This window comes from Paramisgurnus dabryanus, chromosome 8 (assembly GCF_030506205.2).
Source record: "Paramisgurnus dabryanus chromosome 8, PD_genome_1.1, whole genome shotgun sequence".
Taxonomy (NCBI): domain Eukaryota; kingdom Metazoa; phylum Chordata; class Actinopteri; order Cypriniformes; family Cobitidae; genus Paramisgurnus; species Paramisgurnus dabryanus.
This window is the reverse complement of record NC_133344.1, coordinates 9,253,818-9,265,909: the sequence shown is the minus strand read 5'-3', so window position 1 is coordinate 9,265,909 and position 12,092 is coordinate 9,253,818. Positions and strand designations below refer to the sequence as shown.

Here is a 12,092-nt window from a genome sequence, read left to right as displayed (position 1 = left end):
ATAATTACATCTAATGTTTATGATAATAGACAAAGAAAGGAATGAATACTAAAATATTATGATATACTTTCATCACAGGAGGAGCAAATACAGCAAAACCAAACAGGCCGATGAGAAACACCTTCAGCCAGGTAAACCAACGCCTCCATCATCATTGTTCTTCAGCGGGATGATTTTCAATTCTCAAACTTTTCCTTAATGCATCATTAGGGGTGAGGATATATGTGGACCCTTTCACCTACGAAGACCCGAACCAGGCAATTCGGGAGTTTGCTAAAGAGATCAATACATCCTGCATCAAGATCGAGAAGGTGATCGGCATCGGTGAGTTAACGTCCTATCACTGCCTTCCATGTACCGTATGCATGATTTTTGACAAATGACACTTTAACAGGGTTCCCACGGGTCCTTGAAATCTGAGGAAAATAATTCAAGGCCCTGGAAAGTTTTTGAAAATATACATACATAGATACAGGTCATGAAAGTCCTTGAATTTATTTTATGCAAGATGTTTTCTGGAAAAAATCCATTATTATTATTCCCTGTGTAGTGTAGGATAATATCATAAAATTTCTAGTCTTTTAAGCACATGTGTTAAACTGTTCACTTTAAATGCTTATATCTTCTGTATGCGGATGCTGATTCATACCAGAATGCTTTTTTGCATAGTTGTGTTTGACACATGAAAACATCTCTGGTTACGTATGTAACTGTTGTTCCCTGTTAAGGGAACGAGACGCTGCGTCTCCCTTGCCATACTTCTTGCGTCCCTGTAACGCCGTCTATGGCAATATTTCAGATAGCGATATACTTCCTGGCTCCCGCATCACCCTGTCTTTGTCGTTAAGCCTCACCATTGGTTGAATTTGATATACACATTCAGACGCACTTACCCCTGGAGGCGTCCCCAAAGTGTCACCGCAGTGACGCAGCGCGAGTTCCCTCAAAGGGAACTGTTACAATGTATCTTAAAAGAGGTAACACGATGTAACCTTGCTCTCACTTGAAATGTGTCCCAACATTTAGTCCTTGAATTTGAGGGTATTGGACCTGCAAAGTCCTTGAAAGGTTCTTGAATTTGAAGTTAACTAAGGTGTGGGAACCCTGATTTAAAGACTACCTTTGTCTATAGGTGAGTTTGGGGAGGTGTGCAGCGGTCGACTGAAGCTTCCTGGCAAACGAGAGATCTGTGTGGCCATCAAGACGCTGAAGGCGGGGTTTACCGAACAGCAGAGACTGGACTTCCTGAGCGAGGCAAGCGTCATCGGACAGTTTGACCATCCCAATATCATTCACCTGGAAGGTGTGGTTACCAAATGTAAGTTGAAGGTGTTGATTTTCAATTTCAGATGGTCTGTTGTGAGCATATGCGCATAATCGAGCGCAGAGCATTGCAATACCTAGTTCATTTGACTCATACATGTGCGCTGATACACGTGCATTGCGACAATTTGCAATTTTCATCATGGCCTACGTACTACTTGTACGCAGATGCGTGACCTACGCATACATATAAAAAACCCAGCGGTGCACATACAGGATGTGCGCAGCCTTCTGATGATGAACTGTACACGGACCCTTGTATACGGGTAAAAATTAAAGCTGCAGTATGTAATTTTTAGCATTGAAACGCATAGAAAAGCTATGGTAGCTGCCACTGGAATAACACGTCACCGTCGGAGACAACTTAGTAAAACAAGTTTGTCCATTAAGGGCTTCTGTAGAAACAAAATGGCGACTTCCACGTAAGGGGACCCTCTTTGTATGTAGATAAAAACGTCTCATTCTAAGGTAATAAAAACATAACGGTTCATTATGAAAGGTCTTTATACAACCCTGATAATATAGTTTTGTATATTATTTTGCATTTCTGTCAAGAGATCCTTTTAAAAATTACACACTGTACCTTTAAATTGCATGAATACGCTGTATCATAGCCCTCATAGTGGACGTGTCGACAGTTACTGATAAACATTCACTTACGTATAAGCAAATTAAACCCATCACTAAGTCAAACGTTAAAATTTTTTTGCTTAGACAGATGAGTGAAACAAGATGAATGATCACTGATATAATATTTTTCACTATTTCTGCAGAATTTTTTTGGCAAATTTTAAATGTTTTATAAGGATCTGAGAGAATTAGAAATAATCAAAGTAAATAAAAATGTGGAAATATAGATATTTATATATTATTTAAATTTTTTATTCATTGCGCTTCAATAAAATACCAACCACCAAATCGCACGCACAGGATTGTGGGATATCCTAGATAGTGAAGGATACATCTTCGCCAGATTGAGGCATCCCAGAAGACAGGAATGTGGCGTGCAAGGATGGCTTCGAAGACAGCGTTTTATTTCAGCGTTCAGACATCCGATAGCTCCCGCTTTCCAAACTTCAAAAACAGCAGAATATTAGGCGATCAAACGTTTGAGACATCAAGAAGTAATATCCTCTTTTTGACTTTGAATGAAACGCAGCTTAAAGAATCAAGCTGGTGATATAACATTTGATCTCTCTTTTGATATGTTAATGGTGATGCGTGTGTTATGTATGCATGCTCAGTGCTTATTTGTGTGAATGTTTGGTAAATGCGGCTTGACAAAGACTCCAGACTCGCTCTCTGAAGCGCACACACACATATTTGTGGTCTCCAGATGGAGTGGGCCGCTCTGAAGGGCTAATGTGAGATAAAATGCACCAGAGACTCAGGGTCATTAATCACGTCGTCAGACCTAAATGTGTTTAAGGGGTTCGAGTGTCACCTTATACCTCTGACCACAGGCAAACAACGCCGCTGCTGTGTGTGAGAAAGAGTCTCATATTCCCTGTTCACAGCCACATGTTTTACATATTTTTCATTATTTTTATTTTTAACTTCTTGCTTTTTCTGTTTGCTTATTTTTAGTAGTAAACAGTTGCTGGTTTATCACAAAGAACGTGTGATAATAAATACTGTATATAACTTTTGTGTGTTATGGGAATATTCCACTTTCATAAAAAAAATTCTGATAATATACTTCCCCTATGTCAACCAAGATGTTTATGTGTTTCTTTGTTCAGTTGAGAAAAAATTAAGTTAATTTTTTTTAGGAAAACATTTCAGGATTTTTCTTCATATAGTGGACTTTAGTGGACATCAGTGGTTTCAATGCAGTTGTAAATTGCAGTTTCAATGCAGCTTCAGAGGACTCTAAACGATCCCAACCGAGGCATAAAAGGGTCTTATCTAGGAAAACGAGCGTTTTCGCCCAAAAAAATAAAAGTAAGTTTTAACCCCAACTTCTCATCTTGCACTAGCCGTTTGACACGCCAGAGCGACCTTACGTATTACATAATCACATTGAAAGGTCACGCATGATGTATGCGAAACTACCAACCAAGTGTTTACAAGTGTGGAGAAAGAGGACCGATTTGACGTTGTTGTATGTGGAATGATAACAATTAATGTCTTTGTGTCAGTTTATTGTTTTAAAATCGTCCGCAAGTGTGCATTTCACATATGTAACGCGTGACCTTTCGACTTGATTACGTAATACGTAAGATCGCACTGGCGCATCACACAACTAGTTCAAGACGAGAAGTTATGGTTCAAAATTACTTATTTTTTATTTTTTCGTGAAAATGATGATCGTTTCGTTAGTTAAGATCATTTATAGCCCCATTAAACTGCATTGGAACTGTAAACTGTTGAGGCCCACTAAAGTCCACTATATGGAGAAAAATACTAAAATGTTTTCCTCAAAATACTTAATTTCTTTTTGACTGAGAAAGAAAGACAAACATCTTTGATGACATGGAGGTGAGTAAATTATTGGGATATTTTTTGTGAAAGTGGAGTAATTCTTTAAGAAGAAAATTATCTTTTTTTATTTGAAAGCGACTTCCGAGTCAGAAAAGCATTCATAGTGTTTGGTAAAGTCAAACCATGCATTTTTTTATCCACCTACCATTCCTTGCGACTGAAAGTAAAAAGAGTTTGTTTTGAGAAGATTTGCGTTTTGATTAAAGATTATGAGGGCACATGCATTTTAAAAAAATAATGAAGCTCAGTTAAGTCATTTGTAACAAAAAACACACAATATTCCAAAATAAGTTTTTAATTTCAATTTCATTGTGACTTTAAAGTTGCAATCTGTAACTTTTGCCTCTCCATCGCCATCTCTGTTTGAAGACTAAAATTGCAGCTTGCTTTTGCATTCTTCTCTATATGCAGTACAATGTTAAACAATATTTATATTATTATTACCAGAGGTGTAAAGAGTAGCTGAAAGCCATACTTGAGTAAAAGTACAAATTCCTTACTGTAAAAATTACTCCACTACAAGTTACAAGTCACCAATTTAAATACGACTTGAGTAAAAGTATTAAAGTAACCCAATTTAAAAGTACTCAAGTATTTTTACTCGTACTGAATGTTGGCTCAAAGATGCACTAGTCCTCAACACAAAGAGACATTGTAGGTCTGGGCAGTGAAAACTAAGAAAGTTTATTTATGAGGTTTTATTTCCTAATCTAGAAAAGAAATCAAACACCTCAAAATTTTGACTTGGCAGAACAAACACAGATTAAACATAGTCATAGTCTTTTGACTAAAATTTAATTTAGTTTTAGTCATATTTTTGTCATCTGAATTGATTTAGTTTTAGTCTAATTTTATTCAACTAAATGAGATTTTAGTCTAGAAATCTACATTAAATTTAAAATTTAAACCCATTTAATTTTAGTCTAGTGTCATTGTGTACTTGAATGTGCCATGCTGAAAAATATATAGCCTAACTTTGTGATATAAATATATGGTAACAATTTACATTGGGGTTCATTGGTTAAATATTGGTTGGCTACATTAGTTAACATTAACAAATAATGAACTGCACTTATACAGCATTTATTCATGTTTGTTAATGTTAATTTCAACAATTACTAATACTTTATTAAAATCTTGTTAACATTAGTTAATGCACTCTGAACTAACATGAACAAACAATTAAAGCTTACATTTTTATTAACTAACATTAACAAAGATGAATAAATAATGTAACAAATGTATTGCTCATGGTTTGTTCAAGTTGGTTAATACATTAACTACTGTTAACTAATGAACCTTATTGTAAAGTGTTACCAAATATTCTTATATAGGCCTATCCTAAAAATTATATAATTTTAATATTTAAACAATTCCAGTAAACTAAATTACACTAACAGAAATATGATAATGCATATTAAAAACGTGAAGTTGTTCATTTGAAAGATTAATTGTAAACACATGTAGTACGTAACACCACTATCTCACATTAAGTGCACTACATTTCTTCCGTCATGCATCCCTCTTTACAGTAAATACATTACAGCATACTTGATTAAATGTGAGAACAGTAAAATTGTACACTTATTATCAATCTTATAATGTACTTAAGTTACTCGGGCAATCAGTACAGGACATCGCTGGTTTATTTTGGCTTATATAGTAAGTTATATCAAGTTATGTATCAGCTCAGGTTAGCTGATAAGGTAGCATCAGAGTATATAAACATTTGTGCTCGCCTTTGAGTTGCGTGATGACCCTCCTGCGATCGCGCTTCACTTCTGTTTTGATTGTAGCATCACATGTTTAACAAAGGGTCCCTTGACTGAAGCAAATGTGATATGCATCCATATGTTTGCTCTTTATCTCGTCTCTCAGACCAGACACGAACTTTTCTCTACAGTTTATGACATACCCAGCATGCAGATGTCCCGCTACGGTGGCTCAACGCAAGCCATTCAGCGTTTGACATCAAAGTACCGCGAGACCAGACTTCTCCATATGCTTTTGATTCGCTCTCGCAGTACTTTGATTTCATACGATTGCTCTGCGCAGCGCCAAATGAAGTCCCTCAGTTGTGTGTGTGCGTGTAACCTCGCAACCACAGATTCTATCCATCATCACCCTCTGACACTTTCGTCTCGTTTTTATTTGACGAATAAACAATGTAACGAGTAACGTTAAGTGTCATTTCAAATGTAGTGGAGTAAAGAGTACAAATACCCAATCAAAAATGTAATTGAGTAGAGAGTAAAAGTTGCCTATATTTTTGATACTCAGTACAAGTACAAAGTAGCCCAAAAAATACTTAAGTACAGTAACGAAGTACATTTACTCAAGTACTTTACTTTACCTACAAGTAACATTACGTCAAACTCATAAAATCATACCTGACAGCTCAAACCATGAAGCGTTATGATAAATCCAGTGTTGTGAACCAGGGTAAGGTAAGCAGTTTTTAACACTGCTTTTATTTACTTGCTCAATAATTGTTTTTGTCTGTTTTTAATTTAAATAAAGTTACAGATTTCAGCATTAAAGTTTTATATATATTTTAATATTTAAAATATATATAGTATACTTTTATGTGTTAATGCATATATTAAACTTCAGCATAAAACTTAACAATGTTTGTGTAGCAGGTAACATTGAAAACATTAATTAATAAAGAGAAAGTTATTTGAAACAGTTGGAAATCATCCAGCCCTGTCATTGTTTAATTTAATTTTAGCTCATAAATCTCTCCATAAAACTATGAAGCTGTCTTAATTCTCCTGTTTTTCTTATACCGCAGAGCTAATGGAGTTGAATGCTTCATTACCATAATGTAAATGAGAATGAATTGAATCTAAATATGTAAATAAGGCAGCGTGGGATCGATGCGTCTCTTAACAGTGGTTTTTCTGTAATGTTGCTTATATTACCACAGTGGTCCTCTGTTGCTTCAAATGCAAGAGGAGATTATTTTTGAACTCATTTCATAAAATATAAAAGTATTTTTCTCCTTTGTTATAATTTTGAGAAGAGTGTATATATATGTGCATCATTTGGTCACGATTGGAGATGATAGTCCTCACCATGCAAAGGTCATTGTCAAACATATGCGTGCATAAAAGACACACACATGCAAAACTAGACACAGTCTGTAAACACTAGATTAGCATTCTAATAGGGTGGGCGGAAAGGGGCGGGACCTGGGTAATGCAGACAGTTGGGGGGAGGGGTCAGAGGTCATCTGCTCTTCAGGACCCTTGGAGGAACTGTCAGTCAAACTTGACTCAAGGTCATCAGAAAGGCCAGACCAACAAAGATGGTCAGCTTGAGATTTTTTTAGTGCACTTCCTCTATGCGAAAGCATCATTGACTATCTGTCAATCAAACAGTCACTGTGTGTGTGTTTGTGTGTGTGTGTGTGTGTGTGTGTGTGTGTGTGTGTGTGTGTGTTTGTGTGTGTGCGCGCGCGTGCGTGCGTGTGTTTCATCTGCTATAACTTATAAAGTCTCTCTTTCTAATTGCAGGTAAACCTGTTATGATCATCACAGAGTACATGGAGAACGGCTCTCTGGATATGTTTCTCAGAGTAAGAGCATGTTTGTGTACAGTCTTTCTTTTCCTGCACTGATATTAAATCCTTGTTTTTGGATTTTGTGTTAAACATTTCAAACTAAACACAAATGCATGCATTTATAACACCTGGAGAAATAGATGCATTTGCATTTAGCAGAAGCTTTTATACAAATTGACTTACAAAGGCGAGGAAACAACAAAGGGAGCTTTCCTGGTCCTTTAAATGACTTTCACGAACAATCATGATTCATTCACTTTAACTGCCTACACGTCACCGCTAAGTTTGATGTATTCCTCATCTTTCAGAAGAATGACGGCCGCTTCACTGTTATTCAGCTGGTGGGGGTGCTGAGAGGTGTCGCGTCTGGTATGAAATATCTGTCGGACATGAGTTACGTTCATCGAGACCTGGCAGCGCGAAACATTCTGGTCAACAGCAACCTGGTGTGCAAAGTCTCAGACTTCGGGATGTCCAGAGTGCTCGAAGATGAACCAGAAGGAGCTTACACTACCAGAGTGAGTTTACATTGGTTTATATATATTTATGCATCACAGCTGTGTCGATATACAGTCCAAAATCCCTCATGCAAGTGTGATATGTTAATGCATCCATTATAGCATTTTCAATGAATGGTCTAGTCTTAGGTTTAGTCTTATTGCTGTTAACACAAACCTGTCAATCACAGGGAGGAAAGATTCCCATTCGCTGGACTGCTCCAGAGGCCATCACATACAGAAAGTTCACTTCAGCAAGTGATGTGTGGAGTTATGGCGTCGTTATGTGGGAGGTGATGTCATACGGCGAACGACCATATTGGGACATGAGTAATCAGGATGTAAGTAGCACCGTTTAGATTCCTGATTAATTAAGGCTTTGATCGCCTTCTTTCGTTACCATGGTGCGGTTTTCCATGTGTGCGTGCTCTATTGTTACATAATGTTGTGCACCGTGCCAAATTATACAAACTTATTGAATACTTTAGTTAAGTACTCATTTCCCCTCTGTTTCTTAGGTGATAAAGGCGATAGAGGAAGGCTACAGGTTGCCGCCGCCCATGGAGTGTCCGCTGGCGTTACATCAGCTCATGTTGGAGTGCTGGATGAGAGAACGTGCCGACAGACCCAAATTCAGCCAGATTGTCAACATGCTAGACAAACTCATACGCAACCCAGCCACGCTGAAGAGGATAGCGGGAGACACCAGCAGGTACACATATACACACTTACTGTGCGTTCACACCAGACGCGAATGAAGCTAATGAATTGTGCTTTTGGCACATAGTTGGGCGGTTAAAATTCGAGTGAAATTTGCGTCATTCGCGTGTGCCAAACATTTCATAGTGTGTTCAAACTTCACGCACGAATGCAACAAATTTCGTAGTGTTTTCAAATTTCACGCACGATTGCAACAAATTTCATAGTGTGTCCAAATTTCATGTGCGAATGACACAAATTTTAACACACTATGAAATGTGTGGCATTTGTGCGTAAAATTTGAAAACACTATGAAATTTGCGTCATTCACGAGTGAAATTGTGAAATTTTCTCCATTCGTGCGTGAAATTTGTGCCATTCGCGCGTAAAAGGTGAACACACTATAAAATTTACTCCATTCGCCCGTGAAATTTGCTCCATTTGTGCGTGAAATTTGCTGCATTCACGTGTGAAATGTGAACAAACTATGAAATGTTTGTCTTTCGCAAGTAAAATTTGAACTCACAATGAAATTTGCATCATTCACGCATGAAATCTGCATCATTCGTGTGTGAAATTTGCGTCATTTGCTTGTGAAATTTGGGTCATTCGCACTCAAAATTTTAACACACTATGAAATTTGTGGCATTCGTGTGTAAAAATTGAACACACTATGAAATTTGCATCATTCACGTGTGAAATTGTGAAATTTGCTCTATTTGCGCGTGAAATTTGCTCCATTTGTGCGTGAAATTTGCGGCATTCGTGTGTGAAATGTGAACATGCTATGAAATTTGCATCATTCTTGCATAAAATTTGAACACACTATGAAATGTGTGTCATTCGAACTCCCAATGAATTTTGCATCATTTGTGCATGAAATTAGAACTCACAATGAAATGTGCGTCATTCACGCATGAAATCTGCATCATTCGCGTGTGAAATTTGCGTCATTTGCGTGTGAAATTTGGGTCATTCCCATGTGAAATTTTAACACACTATGAAATTTGTGGCATTCGTGTGTAAAAATTAAACACACTATGAAATTTGTGTCATTCACATGTGAAAATGTGAAATTTGCTCTATTTGCGCATGAAATTTGCTCCATTCGTGCGTGAAATTTGCGGCATTCGTGTATGAAATGTGAACACACTATGAAATTTGCATCATTTGTGCGTCAAATTTGAACTTACAATTAACTTTGTGTCATTCGCATGTAAAATTTGAACTCACAATGAATTTTGCTTTATTCGCGTGTGAAATTTGCGTTATTCGCACGTGAAATTTGAGCACACTATAAAATTTGCGGCATTTGCGCATGAAATTTGAACACACTATGAAATTTGCGGCATTTGCGCATGAAATTTGAACACACTATGAAATGTGCGGCATTTGCATGCTCCTGTTTCTATAAAAGTATGAAGATGTGTCGTACAGCTCCAGGTGTCCACATACAGCGATGATAATTTTGTCCTCCATTGTTGTTTCGTATTTCTGCTCGGCAAGTTGTAATCACATCATTATTAGAGTAAGCTTCTGATTGGTTAATGTGGTGCAAATATCCCCCAAAATTCAGATTTTTCAAATAGCAGGAATCACATGTTACGTGCGTCATACACCCGAAACGCTCAGTTCGCGCCGCCTCATGTCTTGCGTGTCTTTGCATTGAACACTTCATTCATGTCTGGTGTGCACACACTATGAGTCGCCATTTACATTTTATTGACTGGAATAAAGATACAGAGAAAAGAGTCAGTTTATTTTGATCCGTTTATAGAGATTTCAGGATTAAAATTTCTAGAATATCAAAATCTGCACCCATCTAAACATACACACAGACCAGGGATCCCTCAACTCTTTCCCTGGAGGGCCGGAGCACGGCAGAGTTTAGCTCCAACCCTGATCAAACACACCTGAGCAAGCTAATCAAGGTCTTCATTATCACTAGAAAATCACAGGTGGTTAAGTTTGATTAGGGTTGGACCTAAACTCTGTAGTGTTCCGGCCCTCCAGGGTAAGATTTGGGGAATCCTGACATAGACAAACAGCTTTTCATATACAAATGCACACACAAGCCCAAGTATTTTCCTGAGCTGGTATAAATTATACTTCTAAATGTTTTCCCCCAAAGGCCTCACCCCTCCATGCTGCACCATGCTTCCTCCGGAAGCTCCGCCCCCTCATTGGCTTCTGTTGATGACTGGCTGAAAGCCATTGGACTAGAACAATACAGAGACAACTTCAATACAGCGGGACACAGCAGTTTAGAGAGTGTTATAGAAATGAACCAGGAGTGAGTATCAAAACACACATCCAGTACTCATCCAATAACACGTCTTACCGAGACTAAATAAATCCATTATTGCTACATTTTAGGGATCTGGCCAACATGGGAGTCTCGTGCACTGCACATCAGAGAAAGATTTTAAGCAGTGTCCAGGATTTATTGTCTGGATTGCATCAAACACAAGATAAGAAGATTCCCGTGTAATTCAGGACACAGTCCAGGTCGATATGAACTAGAAGAGGGATGGATTATTTCACATCACTTCTGCACTTTATTGGAATATAAAGTTAAAAATGAACGAGTCAAACTGCACTTTGTCTGGACCTCATGAGGAATCATTTTCTGTGCTGGTTTTCCTCTTGATGTCTGAGGATTTTTGAACCGTTCTTCAAAATGAAATGTGGAGGAGATGTTTCTGGAGACAATGAAGGGGTGCATTTGACAGGAGGAACATGACTTCGGGAGTCGTTCTCTCTGTAAGAGTATGACGTGTTTGTCCTCAGGAAGAAGGAAAACGTTCCCCGTGGATCAGATCCCCATGAACATTATATTTAAATGGATCATTTGCCTGGGGAGATTTCATATGAAACTACCAGACCTTTTGGATTGTGTTTGTTTTATAAAGGCCAGATGGAGCAGTGATTCAGAGATATGGCTGAATGGAAATTGTATTGCTTTATTTTCTTTAAAAATAATGGAAATGAGAAAATAAATCAAGGTAAGATGTAGTCTTAAGTTACTCATGTTCTGTGTATACAGTTTTTGCGTTTTAAGGTAGCTAAAGAAATCATTTGATCCAATTCCTGTCTGGACAAATCATAGCAACATTTCAGTAACACATCAAAAGTACACTGTAGATAATTCAGAATTTTGTATGTACATACAATGGTTTTTAATAATTTTTTTTATCATGTACATAATACCAGCGGTCATTTCCATGTACAGGTAATTTTTTATATTTTCTTTTTCTTCATATGCACAAAAGATGTTTGTAATTGTCACAATAACACGATGTAACTCAGCAGCACATTTAAAAACAAATTTAGGAGTCACGCCGTCTGCTTTTTCTCTTTAGGTGCTTCTAACTTATGACCTCTATTTATGATCTTTTGTATCTAGTTGATAAAATAAAATGGAAAAGATTACAGTGTGGTATTGTGCTCATGTTCAGGATAAAAGTCGAGGGATTTTGTCTCCCCTGAGGTGGTTTTCAAAAATTCAAGGTGATGTGCCACGA

General features: G+C 37.4%; 1 protein-coding gene across 2 annotated transcripts in view; it reads left to right on the top strand.

The window, feature by feature from the left end:
* epha4l (eph receptor A4, like) overlaps positions 1-12,002 on the top strand; it is a 49,027-nt gene extending 37,025 nt beyond the window's left edge. For both annotated transcript variants that reach the window (XM_065282165.2, XM_065282164.2), the window contains exons 9-17: positions 79-131; positions 211-324; positions 1,133-1,318; positions 7,326-7,387; positions 7,681-7,890; positions 8,061-8,210; positions 8,388-8,581; positions 10,700-10,861; positions 10,945-12,002. In XM_065282165.2, the coding sequence (XP_065138237.1) occupies positions 79-131; positions 211-324; positions 1,133-1,318; positions 7,326-7,387; positions 7,681-7,890; positions 8,061-8,210; positions 8,388-8,581; positions 10,700-10,861; positions 10,945-11,059 (1,246 nt within the window). In that variant the 3' untranslated portion in view covers positions 11,060-12,002. The remainder of the gene's footprint in view (positions 1-78; positions 132-210; positions 325-1,132; positions 1,319-7,325; positions 7,388-7,680; positions 7,891-8,060; positions 8,211-8,387; positions 8,582-10,699; positions 10,862-10,944) is intronic.
* The last annotated feature ends 90 nt before the right edge of the window (positions 12,003-12,092 follow it).